At 43.9% G+C, this 17,991-nt stretch overlaps 1 protein-coding gene across 5 annotated transcripts in view; it reads right to left on the bottom strand.

Annotated features, from left to right (window-relative positions):
* The window catches only part of SEPTIN9 (septin 9), a 381,698-nt gene that overhangs the window by 14,064 nt on the left and 349,643 nt on the right, over positions 1-17,991 (bottom strand). For all 5 annotated transcript variants that reach the window (XM_077459257.1, XM_077459258.1, XM_077459260.1 and 2 more), the window contains 4 exons: positions 15,630-15,767; positions 11,008-11,125; positions 5,899-5,994; positions 5,101-5,197 (listed from right to left, as the gene is read on the bottom strand). In XM_077459257.1, the coding sequence (XP_077315383.1) occupies positions 5,101-5,197; positions 5,899-5,994; positions 11,008-11,125; positions 15,630-15,767 (449 nt within the window). The remainder of the gene's footprint in view (positions 1-5,100; positions 5,198-5,898; positions 5,995-11,007; positions 11,126-15,629; positions 15,768-17,991) is intronic.

Genomic DNA, 17,991 nt, shown 5'->3' with positions numbered 1-17,991 from the left:
GCTCACCCTGAACCCCCCCAACCCCCCACTCTGAAGCAGCCCCTCGCTCTCCAACAGCCATTTTCCACTTGCAAAATGCGAGTGGAAAATTTGAGGGCTGCTGTGATTCTGTACTTGCAAAATATGCTGCAGAAATGTCCCTCCACTAAGTCTGGCTGCATCCACTTTAACTACCGGCAGCTGAAGCTGCAGCCTGTTCACTGCCTGGATTCACAAAGAGGCACACCTGCAGCTCTCATTGGCCCTCTTATAACTCAGGGAGAGGGAGGAGGGAGGGGGGGGGGAGAGGGAGGAGGGAGAGGGGGGGGGGGGAGAGAGAGAGAGAGAGAGAGAGAGAGAGAGAGAGAGAGAGAGACACACAGACAGAGAGAGAGGGGGAGGGGGGGAAAGAGGGAGAGAGAGGGAGGGAGAGGGAGAGAGAGGGAGGGAGAGAAAAATATTTTACTATCCAAAGTTAAGATGGAAATCTGAAAAAAAAAAAAAAAAAGACTGAAGTTCCGCTTTAAGCTTTGACAATAAAACCTGGAATCTTATTGGTTTCAATGCAGACTGTGCAAAAGCTGGTGCAGCTCACTCTAGTTTTAGTAAATTTCCCCCTTTGTGCTCTTAACTGAGACCAGTACACACTATAGAGGGATAAGCTTTGTTCATATTTCATGTCTGAGGTTTACAACCACTAACAACCAAACTACGCAAAAGCAAATACTGATTGGCTGAAAACTGTTGCCATGTTGTTACTTTATAATTTTTTTTTAAATCATCTCCAAGCTCCACTTCCTGATACTGAACACCTGGGCAGATCTCTCCCCAGATTCTACACAGGTAACTAGATGTGACAGTTCCAATGTCAGCATCGACAGTTTCCATTTAAAAAAGGTATATAGAATTTTAGCTGATTCTTCAGAATTTCATTTCTGGATGGTCCTATTGGCATTGCGTGACTCAACAAACTTCGAAACTGAAAGCTGAAAGAACTGGGAGGAGGATTATCGTCAAAACGATGACTGCAGCCAATCATTACTCAGGACGTCAAACAGCTACAAGTGTGTGGCAGTCTGAATACAACACTCAGCAGAGGAGATTCCTGCATCCACACTGTTTTAGCCTTATAAAGAAAAGAGACAAGAGTGTATGGCTAGTCTTATACATATCTATTACCTTTCCCAGAGATCAAATATTCCCATGGACAATACCATTTTCTCCATAAGGATGCCGTTTTTATTCAAGCATCATCCAGGGTCAGCATGTACTTCTGGGATTAATATGCAGATTTAGAAATGGCACAGTTACATAAATCCGAGTGACAAAGCAGTTCTTGGCAGTGTTCACATATATCCGACACATTGTCACTTCCTACGATGTTGCAGTCTCATCACTGGGGGGATGAAAGACTGAGGAAATACTTCCTCCTATCTGCATCATCTCAGTCTAGAATAATGTCCACTTCAAAGCGGAATGCATCTCATTAAAATTACAAATGGTAGCCATTACTAATCTCCTGAAAAAGCCATTTTCCTGGCTGTGATTGGCCTCAATTTTTTGCGCCAATGATTCAGAACAAGCATGCAGCAAGATGAACTTTTCCTGGGTCTTTGTCTTAAAATGCACCAAAGTCAGAGCGGTAACCTGTATACTAACCAGCCAATTTTTTCAGAGGCAGCCTACTGGTTTCCTTTAAACCTTCCATCATCTACAGCCTTGGGGTGTTAAAGATCCTAAAGTGGACTTTCATTATCAGAACGCTCATAACCTAGTGGCTTAATGTGCTTAAATAGCTCCTGCGAATGTTGGTAGTCTTGGAGAAAAGGTGGATCTGTGAATCAATCCAGTGGCTTGCAACATGACCAAGGTCTAGACTGGTGTTTCTCAACTCCAGTCTCCAAGGCGCCCTAATGCCCCGTACACACGAGCGGACTTTTCAACATCCAAAGTCCGAAGGACCGAGTCCGTCAGACTATCCGATCGTGTGTGGGCTGCAATGGACTTTTGATTCGCCAAAGTCTGACGGACTTTAGAAATGAAGCATGCTTCAAATTTTCCCGAAGGAACTCCGCCGGACCCGGTCCCCTTCGAAAACTCCGCTCGTGTGTATGCTACTCCGACGGACTAAAACCGACGCTAGGGCAGCTATTGGCTACTGGCTATGAACTTCCTTATTCGAGTCAGGTCGTACGTCATCACGTTCGAATCCGTCGGAGTTTAGTGTGATCGTGTGTGGCCAAGTCCGTTCGGCCGAAAAGTCTGTCAGAACTCCGTCGGAACTCCGGCGGAACTCCTTTGGAAGTCTGTCGGACATAAGTCCTCTCGTGTGTACGGGGCATAACAGGTCATGTTTTTAGGCTCTCCGTTATTTTTCACAGGCGATTTAATCAGTTTCACTGCCTTGCATTGCATGAATCTATCCATGGCAGCAGCCGCCGCCACCCCCTATTCAGGCGTCTGACCCCTTTTCGGAAGCCAGGCGCCTGAATTACAGCTGTGGTGGTGTGTTTTTGAAGCGCCCAATTAGAGAAATAGGCTCCAAAAAACAACAACATTTGATTGGGCACAGTGGTGGCTGCAATCGATTGGGGCACAGTGGTGGCTGCAATCGATTGGGGCACAGCGGCGGCTGCAATCGATGGGGCACAGCGGCGGCTGCAATCGATGGGGCACAGCGGCGGCTGCAATCGATGGGGCACAGCGGCGGCTGCAATCGATGGGGCACAGCGGCGGCTGCAATCGATGGGGCACAGCGGCGGCTGCAATCGATGGGGCACAGCGGCGGCTGCAATCGATGGGGCACAGCGGGCGGCTGCAATCGATGGGGCACAGCGGCGGCTGCAATCGATGGGGCACAGCGGCGGCTGCAATCGATGGGGCACAGCGGCGGCTGCAATCGATGGGGCACAGCGGCGGCTGCAATCGATGGGGCACAGCGGCGGCTGCAATTGTTTTTTTCCCTGAATTTTTCAGTTTGTTTGCGCCCCCTCAAAAATTTTGAGCACCAGCCGCCACTGGAAGTCCCAATACATTTGCTGCAACGCAGTTGCATGTAAATAGCTGATACAACATACAGTACAAAGCACTGATAGCAGGTGCATGTATTAGAAAAGGAAAGTTTGTTTGGGCCAGCTTGGTGCAAATTAAAGTGATTTTACAGATACTCGTCTAACGACCGCCTGGACTTACGGCCAGCTCTACCCATGCGCTGTACATCATTGTTTTGTACAGTACAGAATTTTTTGCTATGGGGGCACCTAAGCCAAGTCAAAGCTCCCTGTGTCATACATTAACTATTTTAAGTGATAGCAAAGCTGGAGTTAGGCTTTATGCTGAAGGATCGGGTGGGGGCTATGCTAAAAAGAAGTTGAGATAGCCAATGCATTATTTTATCAAATGTGACACCAAACCCCAAAATGTTATACGCCCATAGTGCTGCAAACCTCAGCACTTACCACCTTTGTGCTGTTCCTATTAACCATGTAGTTTGCTTTGCATTTCATCTTGAAAAATAGACTCTTTCCCCTGCTCCTTCTTTAGGGTGTCTCCATCCACTTGCTGGATCTTGTGGAGCCACCTCTGCGTGTGCGCTTGCGATTGAATTTGTGCGCTCGTCAAGTCAAGCTCATGCATTTAGTGATACAAGGCGCCCACAGCACCAAGCCACTCCCTGGCTCCTCTCTCCTCCAGTAGTTTAATAGATAGCAGGGTGACCCTGCGTGTGCAAAGAAAATAGCACTCTGCTGACGTGTTTAAGCCCTTTCCTACCCAAAGTTTGGAGAGGCAGCACAGAGTGCTCTGCAGCCGGCAGCAGACAGAATAAAAAAATTAAACATACTGCAGAATGTTTACCGCCCTAAGAAGAGTGGATACAAATTGCAGCATTTACAATGACTAAGTTGTTGAGCTAATCTGGAAAAACATTTTCCACATTTGCAGATCTACTTTTCTTAAGGCACAGCTTTTGTTAGCATTTAGAAGCTAGTAAAGCAAACTCCAAATGCAGCCAGCACCCATCAAAAACATTGGGGTGTGCTCTGCCAAGATCCTCCCAAAGGCTAATGCTCAAGTAAACAGGGCCATGAACCAAATGTATAAAATAAACAGTTACCAAATGTGCACTTTACAGTGGGATTTTATTTATTTTGAGTCAAGATTACTCAGAAGATTAAACGTGGTCATCTTGGCAACATTTGTAGATGTATAAGAGCAAATTGGGCATATTACCATGACCCGCCTGCCTATAATTATCATAATATAGTAACAAGTGAAGTAGACACATGGGAGTATACTCACAGAGTTAGGTGTACCTACCAAGAATTACAAAGCCCCACCAACATTTAAAGAGGACGTAAAGGCAAAAAAATAAAATAAAAAAACACACCCCCTGTAAGGCAAAGGCATAATGAGCTAGTATGCATAGCATACTAGCTCATTATGAATAACTTACCTGAGAACGAAGCCCCCTAAGCGGCCCTCCGTCTTCCTCTTCTTCGCTGTCATGTATCCCGGAGCGACTACCGGGTCTTGCTGCGCCGGTGCTGTGATTCGCCGGAGCAGCGATGACGTCACTCCAGCGCATGCGCACGGGAGCCGACACTCGCGGCATATCGCCGCAATCTGCAGCCTGCCCAGTGCGCCACTCTGCCCAGTGCGGTGGCTGTCTTCGGGTAAATATCTCCTAAACCGTATAGGTTTAGGAGATATTTCTTGGACCTACAGGTAAGGCTTAATCTAGGCTTACCTGTAGGTCAAAGTGGTTTGTAAGGGTTTACAACCACTTTAAAGCTCAACTCAAGGCAAACGGCTAAATATACTTGGATTTCTGTCCATCGATTCCTGAGATTTACACAGCCCTGCTAGACACCAAAGCCACCCTGGTGACCACAGTTTTCTCATACCGTTAAAAATGCAGCTCGGTCACCTGTCTCCAGCTTATGACTAGACAGAGGTTTTAATTCCTTCCTGCTCCATCCCAAACTAAAACATAAAAATGTTGCCTTCTGATAAAATTAAATTTTTCTTAGTTTGATTGACCTGGAGCTCAGCTTTAATACAATAGGTAACGCTGTAGAGTAAATACAAACAAATTTAACCAGATAACGTTTGTCAACTTACCTTCAATGGTCCCCCACTTGGTTTTCCGGCCCAGTATTCGCCTACCATTAATTTGGTACTCTTGGTCACTACCAACAACAGCAAATGGAATCATTTCCTGCGACAGAAGATAGAAAGGCTCATTAGCATGATGTATGTGGGCAGTAGGCACAGCTACACATATACAAGGGGCGCGATACATGCGCCTGTATGGCAGGGAATGCCTTGGCCAATAATGATTGGCTTTGTGCAGCGACAGCTTACTGGCAAAATAAGATGGGTTTGGACTAAGATCTGAACATGCCCAAGTTCATCCCTGATAGGCAGGAATACTACATTACTAACATTTATAGGTATAGTTGGTCCAGGGAATATCCGATTGCCACTGTATCATGCTTTGATGTGTTTTTTTGCGCTCCTCTGGATCAACTGTGGGTATAGGATTGTGTATATGGGATTGGATTTTATGATTTTTTTTGTTGAAAATGTTATCCTTTTTATTGGTTGAACTAGATGGACTTTTTTCAACCTAACTATGTAACTAAAGAATGACTCAAAAGACATGCCGGTAGGTTAATTAGACCCTGTCCAAAAAAATTGGCAATGTTGTAAGTGTGTCAGGACCCTACAGGTTGAATGACCGCATAAAAGCTGCAGATGGATACCGGTGGCAAGAAAGCGCCCTGAGGCGATTCAGTTCGCATAGGTAGCGCTATACAAGTCACTCATTCAATGACTGTATTCTACCTATAAAGTGTGATACAACCAAAGGGGCAATGCAATGGATAGTATGACTGGACAGTATGACTGGCTACTTACTCTGATCTTTTCATTCACCAGCCGGTCTTCTGCATCCTCATCAAACTCCTTCTGAGGATAGATATCTATACCATTGTTCTGTAGATCTTGACGGATCTGTAAAGACAGAGGAAACATTCTTTGAAGCCAACCACAGAAATATTTCTTAACATATAATTTTTGGGGCAATGTGCTGTTCTGGTTTGCTAAAATTGAAACAATTTGTAGCCAGAAAACGCATCTGAAGAATTTGTTCCTTGCCTTAGAATCCATGCAAATAAAGACAATACGGGAAAGTTTTTATATACCTACTAGAAAAACTGTGTGCATCTTTGGAGCACCCGATTAGGTGACACACAATCCCCAATTAGCTGCCACAAGCTGATTGTCCCTGGATATTACTTGGCCTTCCTCATAATGATGGGAAAACCATCTGCAATGTGGATTCCAGAAAAATCACAGAAAGAGAATTCTGTTATGTGTGGGGCCAAGAAAACATTCTTGGCAACTTTCCCCACTGATGCATGTTTCAGCCCATTGGGTTTAGGATGACCACTGAAAATTATTAAGCTGCAACACGTTTTGTGATACCAGACAATGTGCGTTGTGCTGTGCGCTGGTGTGTTGCAGTGTTCCCACATTTTGGAGATACGTGGGGAGCTAATTACAGAAGAAAGGCACCACAGTACACCAACACACATGAATGGGCCCTTAGGGCAAAGCAACAAGGTTTTGATGCATGGTGGTGGAGTAAGAAAAAGTAATCCTGTAGTTTAATAATAGATTTTTTTTTTTTTAATAATCCTAGCCCACTGAATTTGACAGACATTGTACTAATAGCCTCTACTTTTAAAGGTTTTAATGCTGCTTTGTGGTTTTAGCAGTTGCCCAGTGTGTATAAATATAACTGCGCAGTTCAATAGGCACTAAAGTTTGACCAGAGTACTCGGAAGCTGGGTATACACTGACTTTTTTTCATTCAACCAGTGAGTTCACACATACAAAAAAAAAAAACCCTCACAGTCCAATCCCCCCCCCCCCCCCCCCCATCAACACAAGTGATGTTGATGCAGAGATCTTTCTAGCCGTGTCTTTGTATGCCGACAGTAGTGACTCCCCATTGTCAGAATACACAAATAAGTGCTGTAGCCACTGGCTGCAAGCGCTGATTGAATACCGGTTTTCCAGCATGACTGTTCAACAGAAGCCAGTTACACTGGATTCTGTTGAACAGAGAGGTACACACATATATTGAAAGTCAGCTGGTTCAGCGGGTACATGTATACCCAGGTTAAGGGCTTGTGTACAAGGGCATTGTTTACCTGCTATTGATGTGCACATCAGTAACAAGTCTGCAGATTCCCATTTGCCTTAACAGTACAGTACAGATGATCTGAGGCTCCATTTAATCTGCATTTTCTATTAACGTAAATTTAGATGTGCATCTAAATCTCCCTTGCCATTGAAGCCCGGTCTACTTTCGTGCTCCAGAGGCTACTGACAGGTGATGAGGAAGTGACGCGACGCCTCCTCATCGCCTGTTTTAACCCCCTTTTTGCAAACAATTGCATGCAGCTGCGGGGCGTTTGTATTGCCTCCCCATTGAGTCATGAAGCAAAGCCTCGCAGCCAAGGCATGTAAAGATTCCAATCTGCAGCCTAATGCAGCTTAAATAGGGGCAGCTGGCAAATGGCAAGAACACAGATCAATTGAAAATCTAAACAAGGTGCTCGAGATGTATTGCAGGTAAGGATCATATGCAGTCTTTTGTATTTAAACTTGTGTTAAGATGTGCCGAGTTGGAATATAAAAGCTTATGTTTGACAGCAATTTTTTTATACAAGTCCCAACAAACCTCTCTTTATCCGCAATACAAGTATGAGCGAGGGTGCATGTGATGAAGGGTGCGGCCAGAACTCTATGCCATCACAGAACACGGCAGTGGAAGTTCAGAAGAAGCATTTTGACTAAGAGGAAAAGGAATTTCAAGGCCTATTCAAACAAAAAACAGTGAAGGACTATTTACCCTGTTGCACTAGGACAACGTGATCATTCTGAAAGGCACGTCAACCCACTTAGAGTGCAACATACTCGCATTGCAATGCACAGCATCAGTGTAAACCATCTGTGCACTGTAGCAAGCTGCCTTCAAAGAAAAGAGAAAAAATAAAATAAAATAAAAACATGCATTTATTTTTTTCTGTGTGTTAAGGTGCTCTTCAAGCTCATTCATGGTGTGCATAGCATGGATGAAGTCCGAAAAATCCTAGACAGCCGTACACAACTGTATAGAAAAAAAATTGTGTGAAACTTCAATTGGCCTTTACAACTGTCATCCTCAAGCTGGATGAATCTATTCTTTTCAAATAGATACTTCTTAGAATTGATTATTTTATGAACTCATCTGTACACAAGATTTACATTAGAATAGATACACTTTATAATCCAAGAAAGTGTGAAAGATCTTTGATTGCAGCTGTTTCATTGGCCTAAAACAATATCCTGTGTATAGTCATAGCAGCCGGCACACAGGAAGCACCAGTAATGCTTCTTCAACACTTCATTTATCAAGATCAGAAGAGCACAGGAAACCGGTAACTGTATGTTGGTTAAACAAATTCCACACTGCTCGGCATGACAGAAACTGCAACAGCGCACTGACATTAGCTAAACTGACATGTAGCGCCCATTTAATATACCTTTAAAGCAGATTAAACTCCTCTTTTTTTTTTTTTTTTTTTTACTAAAAAGGACCCCAGGAGCTGTAAGCAATAATGTGCTAAAATTAGCACATCATGGTAGACTACCTGTCAAATGATCCCCTCCAGCATTGCGCTGCCAAGTGTTCCTTCCATCTTCTCTCTGTCTTCCTTCCAAGGTCTCAATGTTTGGCCACTTGCGCACAGGAGTCCAATCATTACGGCACAGAGGGGTGCAACAAATGTACGCTGAGCTGTGCCACGTGTGGCTTAGTGTACATTAACCTTGACAGGCAGCAAGAAATAGTTATGACAGAAGCGACCAGTTGGGTCTCTTCTGTCAGAAAAGTCCTACATATCAGGGATTTTTTAGGTTCAGTTTCACTTTAATAGGGTATGTCCACCCAAAAGTGATTTTAGTTTTCGGTAGATGATTTAAAGTTCACCTTTGTGAACATATTACGCCGATATTTAGGGTGTAACATGCAAGATGTTTAGCATCTCCCCACAGTCGCGTCATTCACCGAGTTCTTTGAATTCAAGAGCTACAAGTACCGCCACCCTTTGCGGATGATGGCTTTTAGTTCGCATCGAACTACCAGGGCAGGGATGAGCAGTCTAGGCAAGTCATTGTAGGGGGTCGACCAATGTCATTTTTTCAGGGCAGATACCGATTTTCATCTGCCTTTCAGGCCAATAGCCGATATTCCGTATATCACCATCACCTAACACCCAGATGCATCTTGTCACCCTCACCTGCCACCCACATGCAGCATATCACTTGCCACTGTCACCTGCCACCCATATGCAGCTCGTCACCGTCACCTACCACCCATATGCAGCTCGTCACCGTCACCTACCACCCATATGCAGCTTGTCACTGTCACCCATATGCAGCTCGTTGCCTTCACCTACCACCCAGATGCAGCTTGTCACTGTCACCCATACGCAGCTTGTCATCGTCACCTGCCACCCAGATGCAGCTCGTCACTACTTGCACTGAATCAGGCAGCCTCTCCCCAGCGGTGCCCGAGCAGGTAAACATGCGGGTGAGAGACGACATCTCTCTCTCTCTCTCTCTGCTCGCCTTCCTCGCGGCCCTGCTGTAGGGGTGGAACAGCACTGAAGCAAGGTAGGTAATAGTGAAAGATGTCATCTTTTTGATGCCCGCCACACAGCTGACTGAGATTGGCAGAGACCACAGCAAGTGCCGTGTGGGGACAGGGGGAGGCAGTCTAACCAATATCGGCAAGTTTCTGACTAGTACAGATTATTTGGAAAAAAGGCTGCTCCGATAATCGGTCGACCCCTAGTTCATTGATCTTCCTATAATAGAGTAACTGCCTGCCCGTATTGGGGGTATGAGCAGACAGCTACACAAATTGTCTGTTGGAGCCCAACATTGAACCCACTACCTGCAGTAATGCTTTACAGGCTCAAAAAAAAATTAAAAAAATAAAAATAAAGCACATTTCTTTAACTACAAAAAAAAGTGCTTTTTTTTTTTTTTAGAAGGTGAACTTATCCTTTAAACCAACTGACAGTTTCTTATATCTCTTGGGGACTTTAGTTCCCAGGCCGGGACACTGGCTGACCATTAGGAAGCTTTCCCGTTGTATTTTTATTTTATATTAAGGAGAGATTTACAAAGTCCTGGAACACCCAATATTTCCAGGCAGACATGAACAGAGTAAAGCATTGCAGCAGTTAGATATTGCTGTTTGATCGTCCAATGCACATAAGAACTCATGGCCTGATCAACCCACAAGGCTCCACCAATATCAAACTATCACTTTTGGGTGGACTTGGACTTTAACAAGCCTCATACTGGGCCTGTCTTTGGCTGAAAAAACTTGCACATGGTAACATGGCAAGCACACAGGAAAAATACATCTGTGCATCGTTATGTGCACCACTGCCCAGACTATGGATAATAAACCTAATTAGGGTAAGCAGCAACCTATAACACCATTCAGACGTGTGTTGTGGTGAAGTGTGCTGCCAAAAATAATGTATGCAAATTATGTTCATTGGAAAGTGCATTTGGGTACCATTCTGAATGAACTGCACTGCACTTGACTTATCAGGTGTTGCGCTAATATGCACGCTACCACAGATACATGGTGTGAACAGGCCCTTAGACATACCTGCTGGCTATTTACATTAGGTAGTTGCCAGCCTGCCATCATCTGCTGTTCACAGATAAAACTTTGTTTTGATATTTGAAGACACATTCCTCCACAATGCCTATAACTAGAGAGGTGAATGGGGGCTTGCTTGAAGTGCTTTTCCTTTTTGTTCAGGATACCTTTAGTGCGTATAGTTTGGGCAGGGGTTCACTTTAACATGCAGGAGGTGAAACCAGTGTCCGACATTACTGATAAACGACAAAACTTATTGGCTGCCACCAGTAGAAGATATGGAAACTTACTCTCTGTTTAAAATAATCTCTTTCTTCTAATGTTAATGTATCTGCTTTGGCAATAACGGGTACAATATTCACCACTTTACTCAGGCGTCTCATGAATTCGATGTCCAGTGGCCTGAGTCTGTAAAACAAAAACATTTGGAGCCAGGTTATTAAACTTTTGCAGCACTAGCCTATAAAGACATACAAAGAACTCAATAAAAGGAACATAATCTCTGAAATGAAATCTCTTTATGAGTCAGATTAAATCTATGCAGCTTTATAGAACATGTTTGATTGTCTCCCAGGATTTGAATCACCCAGCAACAAAACAGCCAAAACCTTGCAACACCACGACTCCAGAGCCAAAAGTTTAAGTTTAGAAACAGCATGCTTAAATAAAGGAAAATATCACAGGGCATATTAGCAAACAAAACCAAAGTGGTCAAACTAAGCAGTTAAAAGGTCAAGGGATTCTTCCTGCTTGGAAATAAATAGCGTTGCACCGATAACACTTTAAGACTAAGTACCAAGAACTCGCCAATACCGATTACTGATACTTTTTTTTTTTTAAATATCATGTGACAATGGCACCAATATGCATCACTGATAGGTGGCACTAGTATACAGCACTGATTGGGCAACAATGAGGCGTGCACTGTGTCAGTAGATTTTCAATGCTTTTTTTTGGGGGGGGGGGGGGGGGGGGGGGAGTGGACGGTGTCTGTGTTTTTTAAACATTTATTACAATTCTTTTTTTATTTTTTATCAGCCCTGTTGGGTGGCGGCTTTGGTGAGATATCAGAGGTCTAAACAGACCCCCGACAGCTCCCTTTTGAGACAGGAAAAGGGACTGCGGATAGAGATTCCCCAGTCCCTTTCTCACCAGCCTCAGCTGCACTGAAGATGAATGGACAGGAGACAGAGGCTCCTGTTCATTCATAAAACTGAAGCATTGTTACAATGCTCAGTTATGAATGACCAGAATCAGTGATCACCCAGAAAAGGAAGGAGCCGGTAAATGACAGATTTATGGGCTCCTTCCTCTGCTCTCTATCATGAAAGATACAGGACAAGGGGGGACCGGAAGAGGATCTGAAGAAGGAAGACACCGGAAACAGACACCTGACAGGTCCCTTGTGAGACAGGAAAAGGGACTGAGATAGAGATGAATGGACAGGAGACAGCGGCTCCTGTTCATTCATAAACTGAAGCATCATTATGTTACCTGGAGAAGGAGGACCCTGGGAGCCAGACAGCCAGGGATGATCGGTGTGGTGGTGGGGGCAGTTACAAGCACCAATCTCTCTGTATAGCTTTCAATAAAGCAGCTGAAAGCCACAAGAGGAAGGAGGAGGAGGAGGAGAAACGGCTGTCAGAAAAGCTATACAGGGAGATCAGTGCTTGTAACTGCCCCCAATGCCGCACGGATCATCTCTGAGGCTGCCCGGCACACCCTGCTACGCTGAGGATGGCGGGTGTACTGGCCTCTTGCAGGGAGGTATCGGATCAAGCATCGGAGCATTTGCACAAGCACAAGTATATATGCAAATGCTCATTATCAGTGCAACCCTAGAAAGAAGATGTATGCAATTTATAAGTAATTTACATGGATGTAGGATACTTCACCTTGGCTTACTCATTTACACCTCTATGGGAAACATACACATGCCACGAGTTCCTGTCTACCCTACTGGCTGATATTATGCTATTAAAGATTAGGAGAGGGTTCTAGTATACCGATTCTGACACGTTCTCCTGAAAAAGGATTGCCTAAACATGTTGAGTCTACATGTGAACTGTAATCATAATCTTAGCATTTTGTAAAACCCTATATGTGGAGAGTAATTTTTAAATGTTGTGCAAAACATTTTAAGGGCACTTTCACAATGGGGCGTCGGCGGTAAAGCGCTGCTATTCATTAGCCTTTAACCTCCGCTAGCGGCCGGAAAAAGGGCTTAAAAGCTCCTGCAAAGCATCGCTGCGCGAATCACTTTGACGGCTCTGCCCATTCATTTCAATGGGCAGGGGCGCTTTAGGAGTGGTGTATACACCGCTCCTAAAGAACCCCCAAGATGCTGCTTGTAGGACTTTTTCTAGAGTCCCGCAAGTGCACCGCTCTAGTGTCAAAGCACTCGTCTTTCACACGAGAACAACAGGAGAGGCGCTTTATAGGTGCTATTTTTTAGAGCTAAAACCCCTGTAACGTGCCTCAGCGTGAAAGTAGCCTTAATGATACATAATAAAGTTGTTTTTTTTATGGTACTCACTTCCTCTTCCATACGTCCACACATAGTCCATGACTACATAATCTGCTCATAGTGGTACATACTTTGATTAGCACTTTGGCTTTCAGCACTAGAGTTCTAGATTCACAATTAAGCAGAGCCCTAAATGTATAGAGTTTCCATTGTTTTTTTTTTTTTTTTTACTATGTCTGAGTGGGTTCTCATTAGATACTCCATTTTCTTCCAACTGGAGCATATGGGTCCTGGAATAGCTGCGCATGGCAACCAGTTTCTATACTCAACAAATGGTCACAAATAAAAAAAAAAAAAAAAAAAAAAAAATAAAAAGAATTTGCTACGTTTATCATGCTTATTGCAACCCACTGAAATTAATATGCTGCCCTATGGGTGAAGCACCACAATGTGGGGGAAAAAAAAACAAAAGACGAACAAACCGAGTCCTGATTCCTGATGTTGGCCAACATAATGTGAATGGGGTATTAAAAAGGATAAGTTTACCTTTACTAAAAAAAACAAAAAAACAGGGGGCCAGTGTAACATGTAACAAAAGGTGAACTACTACTACTCGTACAGGCAGGCAGATGCACACTGACAGGAACAGACAAAAAACAATCAGAGCGCTCAACAGCACCATGGTAGTTCAATAAAACAAGCCGTCAGCCGCAAAGACTTTTATAGTTTACTATTTAAATAACGCTCGGCCATGTCATTCATTCAAAAAGTGACAGCGGGCACCGGGAGAAGATGCACACCCCCACGGTCATGAGAGGGAGAGGCTGCAGCTGCTGGAGCATGTTATATGTTCCACCCTAAATACAGGTGGAATATGTAACATGTCCAAAAAGATGAACTTTTCCTTTATAGCAGTATTACACTGAAAAAAAAAAAAAAAGTAATATAACATAGTTTACCAATCATTAAATGTGGTGGCTGCATTAATTTCTTTTTTAGGCTTTTTTTCCTCCTCTGTCTTCACCTGACCAGTACCACATCACCTATATTAGAGTGCCCGTCCAGTTGGGATGAAGGAGCACAAGGGCACCTTTAGATAGCAGTATTGGAAAAAAGGTGTTAGATGGCCTAGTTTTACATAAATAAGCACCCGTAAGACTCAGTTCACACTGGGGCAACTTGTCAGGCGACTTAGCCGCCTGACAAGTCGTGCTCCATTCTGTACAATGGAACCGTTCTAATAGGAGCGACACAAGTCGCTCTGACTTAGAAAAAGGTTCCTGTACTACTTTTGGGGTGACTTCAGGCGAACTGCATTGACTTCTATACAGAAGTCATTTTGCAAGCCGCCGCTGAAGTCGGATGCAGGTCGCCCGAGGCAGTCATGCTGCAAGTCATGCTGCCTCAGTGTGAACCGACTCTAATCCCTTGTACACACGGTTGGACATTCCGACGGAAAATGTCCGATCAGACCATGTTGTCGGATAATCCGACTGTGTGTGGGCTCCATCTGACTGTTTCCGTCGTAATATCCGACAGACAAAGTTTTAGAGCTGGGCTATAAAACTTTCCGACAACATGATCCGATCGACTTTGTCCAATTGTGTGTAGAGAATTCCGATCAGACAAAGTGCCACGCATGCTCAGATCAAATTCCTACACCAAAGCTATTGGCTACTAGCCTGAACGTAGTCCCGTCGTAACGAAATAACGTCATCACGTTACGTACGATCGGATTTTCCGACAACTTTGTCCGACCGTGTGTATGCAACACAAGTTTCGGACAAAATCCGACGGATTTTGTTGTCGGAATGTCCGACCGTGTGTACAAGGGCTTAGTGTTAAATGGTTTGCGTCAACCCTCCAACCACAACAACTGCCGGACATTAAAAAAAAAAAAACTAAAAACACAGGTTTAATGGCCATATCACCCGGTGAAAAAGGAAGGAAAGCATAAAAAAAAAAAGTTAAAACAAACACAGCCATCACATCTACGAATTGGTAAGCTGCAATATAATAAATGTTTGCTTTGGGGTTTAATACTACTTTAAAGGGTAACTCCACTATTGAGGGGCAAAAAAAAGCAAATAAAAAATAAAATAATATACACAACTGCGAAACAGGTCATAGTCTAATTGAATGTTATTACAAACTACCTTTCCTTTTCAATCTGCAGCTCTGTAGTTTTCTGGAAATTGCAATGCAATAAACTGACGGCTGCAGGAAGAGAGGCTGGATACTGCACCTGTGCCCCCTTGACGCATTAAAGCACCAAGGATCGGACACACAGGGCTATATACCCAGCATATGTGGACGTAAAGGTGATGTGATACAAACAGATGCATTTCGTGAGATTTATTGGCACAACTGAGCTTTATTCCTTGAGCATAATAATAATAATAATAATAAAAAACTAAAATTATACATTTCCAAAAAGTGACTTACGAGTGTCCTGTGGCCGGAATAAAGTATATACAGCAGTGGACTCTGGTGTCTGGGATTCTCTTCTTACGGTTGATGTTCACCTCTTCCTGTAGGTACTTCTCATACTGGTCATTAATGAACTTCATAATGGGCATCCAGCTACAGAAATAATTATATGAAATAAATAAATATAGGAACCATATCTGCAAGCTATTACCACTCCAAGACATTTTACAAATTGAAAAAAAAAAGCTTATTGGATAAGCCTTATTTTCAATAGTTAAAGAAAATAAACATAATTATTTTAACAAGCCTGTTTAGTAAAAGTGCCAAAATCTACCATTAGATGCTTATCGAGATGATTCACACTAAAGGTGGCAACAATTAGAATGAATGGATGTAGGTGAATCTGGAAACAGGAGATGTCAGTTCCTTTATCTGGACAGTTATGGAAATGATTCATGTCCGTGAGTACTCTACAACCTCTCAGAACGCCTGCCCGGGAAGAGCCAATAACAGCATGCTTGTACATTCTATAATGCTAAAGATCTACAGCTTTTTTGGTTGGATCTTCCACTCATCTCATGTCTAGGGATACCTAAAGAAGAAATCCAGGCAAACAGCTAGTTATACAGATAAAATACATATATGGGGCGGTTTTACCTTTCCAAAAAATTGCATTCTGTCTATCCAGCCCTGCAATTTAAATAGCTCTGCCACACAGCACAGTTCTGTCATAAGAGGGGGCCTGATCTTTCTCTGTTGCAGTTTTACTTCCACTTACAGGTCTTCTCCCCACCCTCTCCCCATGACTGGACAATGAAAGAAGAAACTCCACAACTGCCCTCTTCTCCCATCAGCATACTGCGGCCTTGCACTGCAGCACACCCGACTGGCTCATTTTGCTGCTTCTCCCTGCCCCTCTGAGCTCTGCTGCACAGGGGCTACAAGGAGTGGATACCAAGTCAAATTCAGGTTCTTGCACTTAAAAGCACAAATACATTCTACATTGCATGTGTTACTTTGCTTTTTATGTTGGCCCTGGGTTCAGAAATAAAGGCTGAGTTCACTTTTCTGCAGCATGTTACATGTTCCACCCATTTTTATGGTAATATGTTCCGATTACTATAGTCGCTCCCCACAGCCCTCTCTCCCTTTGACAGCAGTCCTGGGAGAAGTTCCTCATACTAGCTGTCACTTTTTTAAAACAGTGTGGTTGCAGGGGGCTCCACCTAGGAGGCTGCGACATTCAGTCACAGAGTTCTGTGACCGAATGAACTACAAGTCCCGACATCCTTTGTGGCTTGTAGTTCTAAATGAAGTACCATGGTGCTGTTGCACGCTGTTTAATTCATTAGGTCTTCCCGTCAGTGTGAAACGATGTATAGGCAAGCTCACACTGACAATCTGCAGGAGACCTGCATGGCAACAGCGATCTGAAAAAATAAATAAATAGTAAATGCACATTTTTTTACCTGCAGAAAAATGTGCAATTTCTTTTTTTTTTTTTAAAGTGAACTTATCCTTTAAAGCAGACCTGAGGCTGGAAACAGATTTTGGGTTTGCCTAGGCCCCATCTTTTACCAAAAGCCGCAGCTAGTGCCAAAATACTTACCTGCAACCTGTAGAAATCTCCCTCCAGGTATCCTGAAACTCTGCTACTTCCTGCCTAAAGCCACATTCATGGGACAGGAAATGTACAGTATCTAACAAAAAGTGAGTACACCCCTCACATTTTTTGTAAATATTTTATGCCATCTTTTCATGTGACAACACTGAAGAAATTACACTTTGCTACAATGTAAAGCAGTGAGTGTACAGATTGTATAACAGTACATGTTGGCATTCATGGTTCCCTCAATGAACTGTAGCTCCCCAGTGCTGGCAGCACTCATGGAGCCCAGACCATGATGCTCCCACCACCATGCTTGACTGTAGACAAGAACACACTTGTCTTTGTACTCCTCACCTGGTTGCCTTCACACATGCTTGACACCATCTGAACCCAATAAGTTTATCTTGGTCTCATCAGACCAGGACATGGTTCCAGTAATCCATGTCCTTAGTCTGCTTGTCTTCAGCAAACTGTTTGCAGGCTTTCTTGTGCATCATCTTTAGACGAGGCTTCCTTCTGGGACGACAGTCATACAGATCAAAGTGTGCGGCGTATGGTCTGAGCACTGACAGGCTGACCCCCCCCCCCCCCCTTCAACCTCTGCAGCAATGCTGGCAGCACTCATAGGTCTATTTCCCAAAGACCTCTGGATATGACGCTGAGCTTGTCCACTCAACTTCTTTGGTCAACCATGGCGAGGCCTGTCCTGTTAAACCACTGTATGGTCTTGGCCACCGTGCTGCAGCTCCGTGTCAGGGTCTTGGCCAT

The sequence above is a fragment of the Lithobates pipiens genome, unplaced genomic scaffold (assembly GCF_037356315.1).
Source record: "Lithobates pipiens isolate NorthernLeopardFrog02 unplaced genomic scaffold, aLitPip1_a1.2 Scaffold_28, whole genome shotgun sequence".
NCBI lineage: Eukaryota > Metazoa > Chordata > Amphibia > Anura > Ranidae > Lithobates > Lithobates pipiens.
This window is presented reverse-complemented; position numbering and strand designations above follow the sequence as displayed.